The 15,094-nt window shown below is 47.9% G+C and overlaps 2 protein-coding genes across 2 annotated transcripts in view; both read right to left on the bottom strand.

The window, feature by feature from the left end:
- The window catches only part of CHAT (choline O-acetyltransferase), a 33,423-nt gene extending 24,597 nt beyond the window's left edge, over window positions 1–8,826 (bottom strand). Inside the window, exons 1-5 of the mRNA XM_062580461.1 lie at window positions 8,754–8,826; window positions 5,661–5,805; window positions 4,256–4,447; window positions 1,899–2,017; window positions 407–460 (exon numbers count right to left, since the gene is read on the bottom strand). Coding sequence (XP_062436445.1) covers window positions 407–460; window positions 1,899–2,017; window positions 4,256–4,447; window positions 5,661–5,723 — 428 coding nt within the window. The 5' untranslated portion in view covers window positions 5,724–5,805; window positions 8,754–8,826. The remainder of the gene's footprint in view (window positions 1–406; window positions 461–1,898; window positions 2,018–4,255; window positions 4,448–5,660; window positions 5,806–8,753) is intronic.
- A 1,770-nt stretch (window positions 8,827–10,596) lies between these two features.
- Window positions 10,597–12,724, bottom strand: SLC18A3 (solute carrier family 18 member A3). Its single transcript, XM_062580278.1, has one exon. It carries the CDS (start codon window positions 12,722–12,724, stop codon window positions 11,135–11,137), a length of 1,590 nt encoding a protein of 529 aa, XP_062436262.1. The 3' UTR covers window positions 10,597–11,134.
- Window positions 12,725–15,094: the final 2,370 nt, after the last annotated feature.

Raw genomic sequence — 15,094 nt, 5'->3', positions numbered from 1 at the left:
CAAAATGTAGGGTGGAATACCTGTGAGGGAGTGCCCCATCCTGGCAGTTCTCAGGTACCTGGGGGCACTGGCAGGCTGTGTTACGGCATGTTGTTTGGGGCCAGGGAACACTGGCTTCTTGATATATTCTCAATAGGTTTGTTAGGCAATTGTTTGTACTTCAAGCTGAACTGTACATTTGAAAATGATGACTAGCACACATCAAAAAGGATCCTTTTCTGACCCGCTAGATTGCAGTAATAAAGTAGAAAGCACATGAAAAAATGCTGAAGCAGCGATGCTGGAGCCCTGTTCCTTCCAAATGTTGGAGCAGTCCAATGCAGCCTGACCTAGTGCATGTCAGAGCACCTCTGAATCAGAAGCCTCGCTGAAACTCAAACAGCAGCTCTCCTTCCAAGCTACTTACGTGTCCAGTAAAGCTTTATAGTCTTGCACTCCTGAAATGAGATTGGCAGCAAACCTGCAAGCAGAAGAGAGAAGTAACATCAGTTTTCTGTCATTCGGCAGCACTGGGCGATTTCTGAGAGACAGAGGAGAGCCTGGATGATTGATTATACAACATAAAGAGAGAAAATCTTCAGTCTCAGCAAGAAAAGCCCCCTTTACCCTTCCACCCAAAACCAAAATTAATTTACGTCAAGAGAAATACGAAATCCTAGAAATTATCCTAGCAAATGGTTAAACCAAACTACCACAGGAGGAAGCCTGAAAGCAGTTATTTAGAGAATGGGAGCAGAATCTGAATATTTAATAGGATCCTTAACATGGGTTTCAGTATCAACACTCATAAGCTGTCCCATTTATTAGAGTACTTCCTGTCCTAAGCAGATATTCTTTCTGCAGGGCTGTGGACAGGTGTATTATTTCCTGACATTGCCCATTTGCACTGTGTCTGAATGGGAGGCTGTGAGAAAAATGTTTCCTTGTTATAGTATATGCATTAGAAAATGCAAAGCAGAGGTTTTTAGAAAGACATGTGACAATAAATTTAGTCAGTAATGAATAGAAGCATTTATAGTTATGTTTAAAGTAAAGATCCATTGACTGTCTATGCAAAATGTTAAAATAACACATATTGGCTTCAAGGTTCTGGCTGTTTTATAATAGCATAAATTCATATGCAGTTAATTCTTTCAGTAATGAGCAGCTAGAGAGTGCTAAAAGCCAAGAGAAAATTGCACTATATGCAGGTAAATTTGATCTGGTTTACTGCTTAAAAGAAGAAAATGTTTCAGCAAAGGTCAAAAAATGGAATCCTTTTTTAAGGGTATCTGGAGAGGTGTATTATGTACTTGGCTACCTAGTTACCTTCTCACTTTTTAAGTGATTGTAGCCACCCATAACAGTTCAAAGTAAAAATATTGACCCAGGCTGTGAAGAAGGGGCCTGAAGAAAGCCATGTTGTTAGGGAGGAATAATTTCTGAATTCTCATTCTTAACCCCCTATGTTGTTTCTAGTGTCCTTTTGGGCATCCAAAAGAGACAAATCAATGCTACTGTGAACTTCTTGGTTTGCAAGGTGGGTAGGAGTCATAGTGATTGAATGTTAAAGATTGTTTTTCTTTAAACAATGTGCCAGGAATGTGCATTTCTTTTTCCCAGCAAGAAATGATTTACTTGAATTATACAATGGATTGCTTTGCAAATATTCATTTAAAAATGATAAATAAGTTGGCATTTATTTTTTTCTAATGCAATAAATGTAATAGTAATGACACTTTTATTTCTGAATCTCAGTATAAGAGAGAAACACTGCTGTCAGCCAGTTGGCCTACCAGGAAATTATTTAATGGTAACAGCCCTTATTTTTTAATGAAAGTTGATTTGTCTCTTTGCCAAAGCGATGTATTTAAAATATTCTTTCATTTAGCAAAAGCTGCAAAGTCTTATTACATTACCTCAGCTGGTCATTTACATCCTTGAAATACTGACGAGCAAAAATAATTGCTGGGCTAGAATTGACTGGAAGAGCTAGCCGGTTGTTGAGGTACATGTCATCCAGCCAGTAGTTAAATACCTGAGGGAAGGGGACAGAAAATCTTACAGCCAAGAAGAACAAGCAGAAAGGCAGCTGGGGGAGGGGGGGGGAAGGACTTGGTGCACCCTGCATCAGGCCTGGGCTCTGATTAATGGAGCCACTGAGCTTTTTCAGGCTAGGCTTTCTGACCTGAGCTGAAATCAGCTGCAATTCCATAATCCTATTTTTCAATCAATGGCAATTTACATTGTGTTCCATTAAAAAGGAAGCAACTCCCATAGTGTGGTGGTTTTAGTATTTTTTTATTTTTATCTCTCTACAACAAGAAAATCTTTGAGTGCAACATGTTAACTACTGACTCCTGAATAGCCTTTGAGATACATTCAAGAAATGGATAGATAGATAGCCACTGGTGGTGGCTTTCCTCATGGGGCTACAAATATTTATCAATAATGCTGAGATGCTCTGTTGTTACCCCTCAAATACCATCCCAGTGTAGCTGAATACAGAGTGAGAAAAGAATTTCCTAATGGGTTTTGCAGATACAGACATGTAGATAGGGTGGATAGGGACACTTTTATGGCCATTGGTGCAAATGCAAATTACTGATGCTTAACCCAGGCAGACACACATTAAATTTCTAACCATTTTTATTGAAAACATAGAGGAATAGTAAAAGTAGTTTTGTATGTCTGAGCAGAGTTTGAGGAATCATTGTGGGGAAAATGGAGGATTTCTTAAAAACATCAAGTAGTCTGTCTGAGTTTAGCAGGCAAGCTTTGCATGTAGTAACTATAAACAACAACCAAATTATGCAAAATAATTATGAATGCAGGCATCTGTTGAAAAAGTTTTCCTCTGAGGTACTTCATTGCTGTTAGAACAGATGCTTCCCCCACATTCTCTGGAGTCTTCAAGAGAACAGAATAGAGCTGTATTCTTGACGAGTTAAATTCCAAGTTATAACATTTACAGTTTATCTTAAGAAGCAGGTATTTAATTTTAATGACCAGAATTTGAAGTTGAGATGTTTCAGAAAAACCTTATACCTGCTTCCTCTATGATTTTTATGCTGTAAGCAGTTAAATATACATTTCTCTCTTGGTGGTGGTGATCAGGGACTCTATTTTTTTTAAGAAACGTTTAATTTAGTCACCAAAACCATGAAGTTCTACGACCTGAATAACACAAACAGATTTGGTGGTATTTAGTAGGTCCTCAGACTGCAGCAGCAAGTAGTTTATAAAATAAGCACTACTTTTAAAATAAGAGCTATCCTGCAAACACTGTAGACTTTTTTTCTGACTATAGCAAAAATTTGATTGTTTAAAGAGTTAAAGGAGGGCTATGCTTCGGTAGCAAGCCTGCAACATTTCAGTGAATCCATTAAACCACTCAGTGTGTCTCTTCCTTGCTGGGATAGGAGGACTTCAATAAAATCACAGTGTTTCTAACTTTCAGCTGCTATATTCTAACATGGTCAATACAGGCAGGATGGATTGTGACTGGAATAATCAGATCTGTTTTATGTATAGATACTTAATTTCCCTGTCTTTGGAAGCAGAAATCTGGCCTTTTTTTAAAGACTGAGCTCTTGGCATGAAGTATGTTACATATTTTATATATAGTATATGTATGCTTTATATATAGCACACGCACACACACACACATATATATGCTTTGTATATAGCATATTTTATATATAGTATATAGCATATATATATGTTCTGCAAAGAGAATACTTTTGGGAAACCATATGGTATATTGTGACACTGAATGTCAAGTGATAGTCTTATTTCAAAAAAATAGTTCCTACTTTAAAATATTCTATTCCAGAATAATTTTACTGGATCAAAGATTTGGCTAGATGTATATGCAGAGCACTTTTTGCAGTCCTATCAGAATGTATTTTTCTTTTCAAAAAAAAAAATCATGTAATTTAAGGGAAAATCTGGAATTACATCCAAAGGATCTAATATAGTGCTTCTTACAGATAAACTGATACTTGAGTCTGAGATGCATGAATTCCCTTGTTTATCTCCATAAATTATTGACCTGACTTAATAATGATGTGGATTTTGACATTGTTTGCAAAGTCTGGCCTAGTGAGTATGAAATATTCATTCCCTTAGGAAGAATCTGATATGACCCCTGTTTTATAGTGACCCATTGAAAAATTACTGCAAAAAGTAGTGATCACATATAGAACACCACAAGTAGCTTGTAAATAGCATCCTCCAACACAAATGATTATTTTTCTAATCTGTATTTGCTTACCCAGTTTGCTGTCTTTTCCCTTCTTTCCTCGAGGATTTGCTGCAAGGATTCCCCTAGGCCTCCTGCAATTCCAAATTGCTCCACAATGACCTTGGTCTTTCTAAATTGCTCCTCTGGCACCAAGTGTTTCATGCAATGTAGGTACATGTGTAAGGTCTGTTGCAGTGGTGGGACTGGAAGTTTTGGCACTGTCTAATCATAGAAACAAAACAAAACAAGAGATTAGTAAATAATTCTATCTATTCCCCAAATGTCCTTTTTCTTTTTTCTTTTTTTTATTTTTAGATAGGCAGAGGGAATATTATCAATACAGTATCTTGGAGTAATATACCGGTTTCAGATTGGGTGCTGATTTTGAGAGTGGCATGTCACAGCCAGTGTGTATAAAAATGGATGTCCTGGAGGAAACCAAAGTCCACGTAGTCCAGCAGTCTTTTACAGCAATCAGTACTAGATACTTAGGAAAACAGCAGAGGAATCAAGGCGGGTTCAGAGCTGGTTTCCACTCCCCAGGACAAGGACAAGGGAGAAGTGCTTTGGACAAATATTTCCTTTGAGGAACAGGCTCTCTCTGAGCTCAGATTCCTCGTAGCTCAAATTCCAGCTCTGCTTTTGGCATCTATGGAAAAGTCAGTGCTGCATTACGTTTTCCTATTTGGACACTGAAGATCACAGATACTCATAAGAAGTGTTGTAGGATTAAGTACCTGTTATTAATGAAGATGCAAATCCAGGTTAGCTTGTAATACATCTTAAATCTCAGAAATAAAAAAAATGGTTACTTTGCAATTTCAGACTATGTTTAATCAGGACATATCTCTTCTGTCATTGATTTCTTGGTCAGTGGAAATAGATGTAACAAAAAGTATTTCTTATTGATATCTTGTTTTGACCCTACCTTTCTGGGTACATTGCTAAACTGCTAAGGACAAAAGCTTTAAATCCAAGGGATTTAGATGACTAACTTTAGGTATATACACCTGGTATCTTTTAAATGAGCTTGTAAATGAATCCTGTGTTATAGTCTGATACTTCCACACTGTTAAGAAGCAATTATGTGCTATCTCTGACTACCTAGTAATGCGTCTGTTGTTGTATGATAGTATTTCACTTACAGGATGTTAGGAGGATAAATTAATGTATTCAGATATGAGAAGTATTAATGTATTCAGATATGAGAAGTACTAACATGAGATCAAAGTTCCTGAATTTAAACTGCTGCAAAATAACTGATGTTCCCTGAAAAAAAGTATTTAGCTCTGGAACAGAGCTTGTTTTACAAGTAACTTTTAAATTAATTTACATTAAGTTTACATCATTAATCTTACTGCCAGCAGTCAAAAGTCATTTATCTTCAGTCATTTTTGTTTTCTTATTTTTTCTTTTCCCTGAAACAGTCACTTACTGTCTCATTTTTACTGCATGTGTCTTCCTTCTTCTTCTGCATGGGCTTTTCTAGGACAGGCATTCCTGCATTTCGTTTGATATCTTTTGTTGAAGACAGAAATTGAAGCCACTTGGGAGCACTTATGGAGCCTCACACCTCAGTTCTGGAAAAAGAAAAGATTTAAAGTCCAGTCAGTAGCCATTATTTACAATCAAAATGTACACAGGGAATATTCCCTGCGCAAGCATACACAGAAGATTCAGAACGCAAAACTGAAGAGAAATAGAAATATTGCTTTCGAAACTACTGAACTAAGCCCTGTGGAGATTACTCTGACATTCTATTTGTCTTATTTTGCTATAAATTTCTTTATCCAGAACTATCTGATGCACATAAATGGTCCCTTCTCAACATGGTTTATTTTGTCCCTCTAATTTACTTTGCAATGTATCTTGCTGTGATCTGCACATACGTTTGTGTTACTACTGTTCATTAGCTGGAAGAAGGAGGTAACTTTTCTTTGGATGCACTTACATCAGCATAGGTCATAGTAAGGCTGCAGTTATCTGTCTAAGGTTCTTACGTGCCATCCTCATACCATTTTATCTCAGAGCACCAGTCTTTAAATGTATTTATTACTGCGCAGTTCTACGCAGTGAAGTTCTACGCAGACACAGTGAAATGCTGTTGTCTCTACTTTAAAGATGCAAGAGCTATGAAACAGGGGCTTAATGGAGATGTGCCTTCTGCCCAGCACATGCTAGAAGCTTGCAGGGTGCAGGTGCTCGTGGGGCCTGGGGCCACAGCAGCTCCAGGCAGGTGGGTGGGCTGAGTGCAGCTCGTCAGCAGCAGGGTGACTGGGAGAGGTGCCATGTGCTGTGCTTCTGCTACTCCGCGGAGTAGTCTTTCCAAATGGCAGAGACCTATCCAGGGAGACTACTTAATCTGCCAAAAGTCACTTAAGTTGCCCATGACAGAGCAAATAATTCCACTTGTGTCTCCTAGGTACTGTGCTTATCCTTGTTTTCACCTCTGCAAATGCCTCTTATTCCTTTTTAGTACAAGAATAAGCTGTACTGGCACACACATTTCTTCTGGTGTGGTAGTGCCCACACCAAGAAATTATCCTTCAATTTCAGTGGTACAGTTAAAGCAGAATAACTTCCATGTGTCCAGACAGATGTTTTTGTTTTTAATTACTTTGCACTGTGGATATGCAAAATATAAAAGCAAACATCTGTTGGCTAAGTAGAAAAGAATGTTATATTTCTGTTATGAAACCTTTGGGACTATAAATGCAGGGCACTTGAATTATTTCTGCAACGTTTTTAAAAATGGTTTGTATGAAAATGTACGATGTGTGAAAGTGAGATGAACAGTCCTGGTTAGAGCTGCACACGGGGGATTGTGCATTATTCCTTTCCCAAGGAACCACCCCAAGGTAGTTTCAGTCTTTCGGACTTGGCACAGCTCTGCAAATAGGTACATGATCACTGAACATCCTGTGTTGCTCCTGTCCTGATCTGGCTGCAAGTGGTGCCATGTGTTGTGAAGTAGATTGTATAAGATTGAGAGATGTCCCCAGGCACTGCAATGAGGCACATACCAAACTCGTGTTGATCTGTCATCTGCTCAGGGTTTTGGCACAGGTGAGAGACTATTTCCCTTGCTGAAAGGCCACATTAACCCGCTGCGCTGCTCAACTCCCTCTCGTGTACTGCACAAATCTCATCACATATCAGTGAATTCCTAACAACACAGATTCAAAACATTTCAAATAAAGGACCGGTCCTCTAACTCCTAGAAGACTGTGGCTTGCCAAGTTGTTTAGGTGCTAGACGCAGCTCTGACCTGTGTTCAAATACAGAGAAGCCATTTTGTCTTCAGAGTCCCAAAAGCCTTTTTCCCCTAAAGGAATAATCTTGCTTGGTATTTTTTTCACTTGCGCTTTTGTTCTTTCTTTCCCTATTTCTTATTTCTTTATTCTTATCTCCTTCTTTCCTTACATTTCTTGTCACACTGCAATAATTCCCACATTAACTCAAAGTCCATATTGGCTCTGTTTTTCTGGGAAATGTTATTAATAAAACAACCTCGCATATCTGTAAAATCAAAACCAAAGAGAGTTTGGTGGTAGTGTCAGCCTAAACTGTACTTGTCTGTCATGTGGATGAACTGAAGCTTTGTCTCTGGTTTAAGCACTGCCAGCTTAGTACCATGCCCAATCCTAAATTTGCTTAATATTGAACAGGGAAAAAACTGACACAGAGAAAATCCCGGAGAAATTCAAGATGACTTCAAAGTTGCTCACTCGGATAGCTGTGAGGTGCATTGTCAAAGTTATTAGGCAAAAAAAGAAATAATCCTAGCTGCTTTTATTTACAGCTGGCTTAGCTGAAGGGCTGTGGTGAGCAGCTTAGTGCGGTGGCTGTGCATCGCTGCAGGCAAGGGAGCCGGGGGCCTTCTCCGCAGCTCAAAGCGGCGAAGCGGCGGCGAAATCCACAACAAAGGGGGCTGATCTCTGCTGTGGCAGGCGGCGGGAGAGGCTCGCAGAACCAGCCCACGTGCTTGTGGCTGAGTTCTCCGTACAGTCGGGGATCGGGAGGCGACTTGCAATATATAATGGCATTGCAGCGTTACGCTTAGCCCCCGTCTATTCATTCACAATCTCGATGTTATCAGGAAAATAAAGTTATCAGGAAGCTGTGCTCAGAGCGCGCGCTGCTACGGCCTTGTGCGTTGCTGCGGAAGCCGGAGCCGCCTTAGCGCCTCGTGTCAGCTCCCCGCCGGCTGCAGGGCGGCACGGCTCCCGGGCAGCGCTCAGCTCTCCGCCTGCGCCCGGCTCTCTCGCCCCGACACGTCCGCACGCGTTACCGCCGGGACAGCCCCTCTCGCAAGCGAGACCCGCGGGCGGCGGCGACGGGGCGGCCCCGGGGCTGCCGCCGGCCCCGAGGGACAAGGGCCGCGGACCGGCCGGCCGAGCCCGCGGGAACCGCCGCCGCCCCGCGCCGCTGCCGCTCCCGGCCGGCGGCTCCCCGCGCCGGCGCTTCGTGCCGCGCCCGGGGCGGCGGGCGAGCCGCGCCGGCGGGGCGCGCAGCCGCCCGCCCCTACCTGCTCGGCGACGGAGCTCCGCGGCGGCGTCCCGGCGGCTCTGTCCAAGGTACCGCGGCCGCCGCCTCCGTCCCCGGCCAAGTCCCCTCTGGGGCGGGGGGCGTGCGGAGCGCGGCTCGTCCCCCGCCGCTGCAGCCTGGCTCCTCCCCGCCCGGCGCCGCCCGGCCTGGGAACGCCCCACGCCCCGGGAGTGTGTGCAACAGGCGCTGCCGCCCGCCCTCCGCGCCCGCGGGCGGGAAGGCGTCGGGCCGAGCCTCTCGGCTTGCAGTGCCCCGCGCTTACTTTGTGACCAGCAGTACAACTGCTCCTAACTCGCTGCGTGCGGCCGCTCCCAGGAAGGATGGAGGAGCTGCCACGGAGCCCACGCTCCCCGCGCCCCTTTTACCGCAGGTCGGGGTTAGCCGCTGCCTCTCGGGCTGCCCGGCGGCGCCGGCGTGGGGGTCCCCCGGAGGGCGAGGTGCTAAGCTGTCAGTGACCATTTTAGCCCAGACTCGGGCAAATAGCAGGGATTTACCTTCCGTGCCAATCTGTGTCGCGGCGGGACACCTGCGGCTTCTGAAAGCAGCTCTCGCACCGCGCCCGAAAAGGGCGGACAGCCCTGCCCGCGGGCTGCCCGCCGGCCGCGGCGGCAGCGGTCCCGGGAGCGGCGGGGAGGGGTCGAGGGGCGGTGGCAGCGGCCCCGGGCTGCCGGGAGAGGCGCGGGGCGGCCCTGGAAGCGGAGCGGGTGGCGGCGGAGCCGGCGCCCCGCGCAGAGCCGCCGCTCGAATAACGCGGCCGGGGGAAACGCCGCGGCCGGGGGACACGGCGGACGGCCGCTGTGCCGCGCTCCTGGTCATCACAAGGAGAGGCTGTATTTTAGGAAAACGGGATTCAAGTCTTACCCGCATTCGTTATTGCTTTTCTTTTGGTAAACCTGCCGTGCCATTTCTTAGTAGCTTTTTCATTAGTTTTGCACCCTTTGAGCAGCGATTCGAGTGTCCCCGAAAGCGACTATAGCAGCGCAAGGTCAGTCAGTCTGTCGCAGTTAAAATAGGATTGATGAACGATTTCTCTGTTCCTCCTTCGCAGCGCTCATTTCCCTAGAGAACTGGTGAAAACTGTTTTAATAGTTGCTGTTGCCGTTTGTGTCTTTTTTTCCACTTGAGAAAATAAGCCATTTAATTATTTTTCTAATGCAGTGGGAATTTAAATAAACGATTTTATTTTATATCAGGGGAAACTTCCAGGGCAAAACATGAGCTGTTTTTCCAATATGTGGTTTGATCAAGGTTTCTGCTTTTTGTAAAGGTTTGAATGAAGCACCTCACCCATCTTTTCTTTGTTTTGTTTAATCCCTATCGGCTATATTGTGGCAGACGCTGTGATTGGGACAGCATTAAGGACCAGAAAGGCGTTTTGCAGTATTTGCTGTAATTTGCTCACATGCTGTAAATGTAATTTCTGGAATACGTGAAAAATTAAATTCGCGATTGAGAAGTATGAAAATACGAGTTAGCATCAAGATGCCGTTTTTAGGTAGTGTATCGATAGTGTATTTGCAATACCATGTTGTTTACTCGAATTTATTAACACAGTTTTCGAAGAATAATACAAAAAAAAATCATATTCGGGTTTTCTCTTGAGTGATTTTGGCAAATGATGAGGTTGAGGTTATGAGGAGTTCTCACCACATGGGTTACACGGAGCACAACAGTCTCCCTCCCTAAAGCAACTCACATCAATGAAACAAAGACAATCGATCCCCTTTGATTCCATTTATTCAAGTCATATTATTCTTGTAGTTTGGACTTCAATGTAATACAGCATATTGCACTTACTGGAGAGAAGCACAAAAGAAAAAAAAATGAGTACAATGCTTCAGTTTATTCCCAGAGAAGAATAACACGTTGTGATAGTTGTTGCTCTTCTTAAATACATGAAAACAACTGAAATCTAAGTATATGTACACAAGATTTATTAAGTCCTTGAATATGCTGTTTGAAATTTATTACACAGACTTTTTTGCTTTTCTTATATTTTTACAGAGATATACAGTATGTCTCACACAGTTTGAGCTCAAGAAAACTTTGCACAATTAGATCTCAGCTATGAGGTTGGGTTTTGGTTTTGTTTTTTTGGAAGGACCACCACAGATTTATGCCAATGATCACTCAGATAATCTTCTTTGGGATTGAATCCCTGCCCCCACCCACCTTGCCAGAATGCTGAAGGAAATACAGATTAAAAATAAGTCTAGGAGAAAGCCATTATATCATGACAAAGGTTAAAATGTATATATTGCACATTGGTACATAAATGTATGGCAATAACACTTTCATCCCCTTTTTCCTCCCTTCCACATGCCACTTCTTGTTACCGGGAGGTGGACAGCTCGGAGTAACCTAACTGTATTCATAATCTGAACAGTCCTCCTCAGACGCCCCTGTCAGGTCTCTGTGGTAAGAGTCCACATTGTTCTCCTCTGTTTCACCTGCCGCATGGAGGCCTTTGCCCTTGCCTTTGCACTCCTCCATTTTAATGGTGTCATAGAGTCCTTTAGGTGCTTCTTCCAGGAGGATGTTCCTCTCCGAGTGGGAGGGCTTCATCTGGCAGACATTTTTGAGGAAGAGGAGAACAGGGGCATAAAGCACATTGGCGAGACCCATTCCTAGGTTAAGCTGCACAAAGCCCATGGTGTGCACGATCTGGCCAGCCACGATGGGCCCCAGGGCATATGCCACGGAGTAGGAGATGTCTGCGATGGCGTAGATGCTGCCATAGACAGATACGTGGCGTACATCCACCAGGAAGGCCAGGGTGGGCAGCAGGGCTGTGTCCACCAGGGCGATCCCGAAGCAGATGCCACAAAGGGGGATAACGACCTGCCCGAAATTCCTACAGGCTGGCACCACACAGGAGCTAGCGCCAATGATGGCCATGCCGAGGGCCCCGTAAAACCACTGGAGGTGGGGGTACTTGGCAGCCAGCCGGACGGTGACGTAGACACCCAGCACGTGGGGGAAGAAGGCGGGCAGCCAGGTGAGGCCCATCTCCCACTCCGTGGCCCCCATGGACTCCTTCATCCAGTTGGCAATGGTGGGCTCCAGGAAGGCGAGGGGGATGTTGCAGGTGGTGAGGGCGCCGGCCACCACGGCGATGTAGGGGTCGGCCATGAGGCGGTGGATGGGGGTGCCGACGGGCATGTTGGCCCGCGCCCCGCCGGCGCAGGGCGGCACCAGGACGAGCAGCAGCAGCCCGTCGAGGAGGCAGACGCAGGCCAGCACCAGGAAGGGCACCCGCTTGCCGGCGAACTCGTAGAGGACGCCGCCGAAGGGCGGCGCCGCCAGGCTGCCGAAGGAGATGAAGGCCAGCGCCGTGCCCAGGGCGCGGCTGCGCGCCGGCTCCTCGGCGTAGCGGTCGGCGATCATGGCGATGCCCGCCGTGTCGGCGAAGGCCGAGCCCAGCCCCTGCAGGCTGCGCGCCGCGAACAGCGTCGCGTAGTTCTCCGCGAAGGCGAAGGTGGCCGTGGAGAGGAACATGACGGCCAGGCCGATGAGCAGCGGCACGTCGTAGCCCACGCGGTCGATGAAGGTGCCGCTGAGAGGGTTCACCAGCAGCTGCAGGATGGCCTTGGAGGCGAAGAGCACCCCGATCTGCACGTCCTCGTTGCCCGCCGCCGCCGCCGCCGCCGGGTACCGCGCGAAGAGGCGGCTCCGGTTGCCGCCGCCGCTCTCGTTGCCCCTCGCGGCGGCGGCGGGCGCGGCGCCCCCCCCGCCGCGCATCACCGCGATGTAGTTGGGGATGATGGGCACGATGACCATGTAGAGCATGTTGTCCAGCAGCAGCGCCACGCACACGATGACCAGCAGCAGCCGCCGCTGCCGCCGCGCGTCCTGCATCGCCGTGCCCAGCCGCCGCCGCCGCTCGCCCACGGCGTCCGAGAGCCGCGCCACGGCGGCCCGCGCCCGCCCCGCGTCCCCCGCGCCCGCCATCGCCCGCGCCGCCGCCGCTTCAGCGCCGCCGCCGCGCCGCCCGCATGGGGCACGGCGGGGGCGGCCCCGCCGCCGCCTCCCCCGCCGCCGCCGCGAGAGCCGCCCGCGCCGGCCGCTCACCTCCCGGCGGCCGCCAGCAGCCCTCGCCGCCGCTCTGAGGCGGATCCGAGGGGCCGGCCCTCCATCATGACACTAATAAGCGCCGCGGAGAGAAACCCCACCCGCCCCCACGCACCGCGCCGGCCCCGCTCCCTCCCTCCCGCCTCCCTCCGCCCTCCCTCCGCGCCGCCCCGCGCCGAGGCAACGCGCCGGCGGGCGCCCAAAGCGGGGCCTGCTCCGGGGGCAGCGGTAGCGGCCGCGGCCCACCGGCAGCCCGCGTCCCCCGACGGCGCGGCCGCCCGCAGCCCCCGGCACGCCCGCCGGAGCCCGGCGGCCGCCCCGCCGCCTGCTCGCCCGTTTCGACACCGTTTCCCGCTGGTGCGGGGAGCGCGCCGCGCCGGGCGCACGCCGCAGCCTGCGGCAGCGCTCCCTGGCCCCGGACGGGCGGTGCGGGGCCGCGCTCGCCGGCGGCAGCGGCGCAGGGCTTGCTGAGACGGGGGTCGGTGCCCGGCGAGGAGCGCGGCGGCCGCTGCGCCGTGCGAGCCCCGAGTGCCCCCTCCCGCCTTCTCTCCCCCGCCGGGGCCGCGGGGAAGCGGCTGCTTCCTCCCCGGACCGCCGCAGTCACTGTGGCTGCGCGGAGCGGCTGCGGCGCCCCGGGGCTGCCGTCCCACCGGAGAGCTGCTCGCCGGGACTCCCGCCTGGGCCCGGGGCCGCGGGGAGACGACCCCGCCGACCCCGGGGCTGGCGGCCGTCCGCGGCTCGCCACGGGCCTGCCCCGAGCCCTGGCGTGTCCGAGCCGGGCACAGGAGACTGCGGGGGCTGGGCGCTTCCCGGGACGGGACCACCACAACCCCGGGTTTGAGCCCGCACATCCACAGGCAGTGTGAGGTGATCGTGTCTGCCCTGGGAAAGTGGTCCGACCTTCAGACGTGGTTTAAGATAGAGTAGAAAGCAGAGACTAGTACAGTTAGCACCGTTGTGTGTGTGCATAACACTCAATTAGACAAATATCCAGAAAAAAAAATCAAATGTACAGGTATTTTGCCACATTTTGTCTGGCCAGCTGCTCCAGCTGTAAGCCTTGCAGAACAGAGACGTTGCTCAGTTCAGATGCATCGGTATTAGGAAGATACTCTTGGCACAAAATAAAGGGTAAAAACCATTACGCCTATAGCAGAAATGACACGTGGACTGATCCGAAGAATATTTTTGCAAAATGATGTATGAAATAACCAGATCTCAGAGCTGAACCATCACTCAGAGGATGCGATGTTCAGGCTCCTTCATTTGCTTGCGTAGCACTCTGCTGGGCTTCTGTGGCCAAAAGGAAAGTGATTTATTCTGTCAGTTGCTGTATCTTGCTCTGTTGAAAGAAAACTGTCCAGATGACCAGAAAGACTTCAAGACAGATCTCTGCGTAGAGTGGCATACAGATCAGATTGCACTTACACGAAAGTGTAGTCTTAAAACACACTTAAAATAATAATACCCCTAGGCATCCATATTGTCATTAATAACATTATTTGTTATTTATTTATTACCCATGATGTAAAACTGAAGAAATACACCACCAGCAGTAGGGATAAAGCTCTCAAGCTGGGACACAAAAGAGGACAATATTCTAAATGCTCAGAAAGACTATTTCAGAGTCTGGACAGAAAATATCCAAGAGAAGAGAAGACTCTTAACTTAAAGGGTTCTAAGATAAGGCTATGGCTGCTGTGCTTGGCTGCATGGTCCAGGCTGCTTGTTGTCTGTGAGCATGATCTTGTTGCTAGTGGGCAAAAACAAAACAAAACAAAAAACCCCAAAGCCCAAACCCCCAAGCCCTATCCTCCTAGAGTTCCCAGAGTAGACCCAGAGGAAGCACATTAAAGAAGTGTTCCTGAAAGAAAACATGAGTGGAGGAGGAACAGCTCTTAGGATGAAAGAAAGCTGCTGATGGATGTTCATCCTGTTTGGGATGGATGTCACGTTTACAGTAGATGGTAATGGGTTGGGGGAGATATGACTTTGGATTATTGCTCTGCTGCAGTCAGGAGTATTGGAATCTTGGCTCTTGCTTGATGAGGCACTTTATTTGATTAAAGTTTCCCTTTTAATCAGAGATATGGCCATTTCCCGTCTCTAAAATGGAATCTGGCTCTGGGGGTCATGTCTGGATAATAAAGGGACTGGTTCTCTTGTCTCAGGAGAGATAATATTGAATTTATTGCCATCAAGGGAAAGCAGAATTATATTTGTAAAATGTTGCAAAATAAATTTAGCTTT

The sequence above is a fragment of the Rhea pennata genome, chromosome 7 (genome assembly GCF_028389875.1).
Source record: "Rhea pennata isolate bPtePen1 chromosome 7, bPtePen1.pri, whole genome shotgun sequence".
NCBI lineage: Eukaryota > Metazoa > Chordata > Aves > Rheiformes > Rheidae > Rhea > Rhea pennata.
This window is presented reverse-complemented; position numbering and strand designations above follow the sequence as displayed.

Coding starts and splice junctions, on each gene's coding strand:
- SLC18A3 (XM_062580278.1), bottom strand. CDS start 12,724: ATGGCGGGCGCGGGGGACGCGGGGCGGGCGCGGGCCGCCGTGGCGCGG.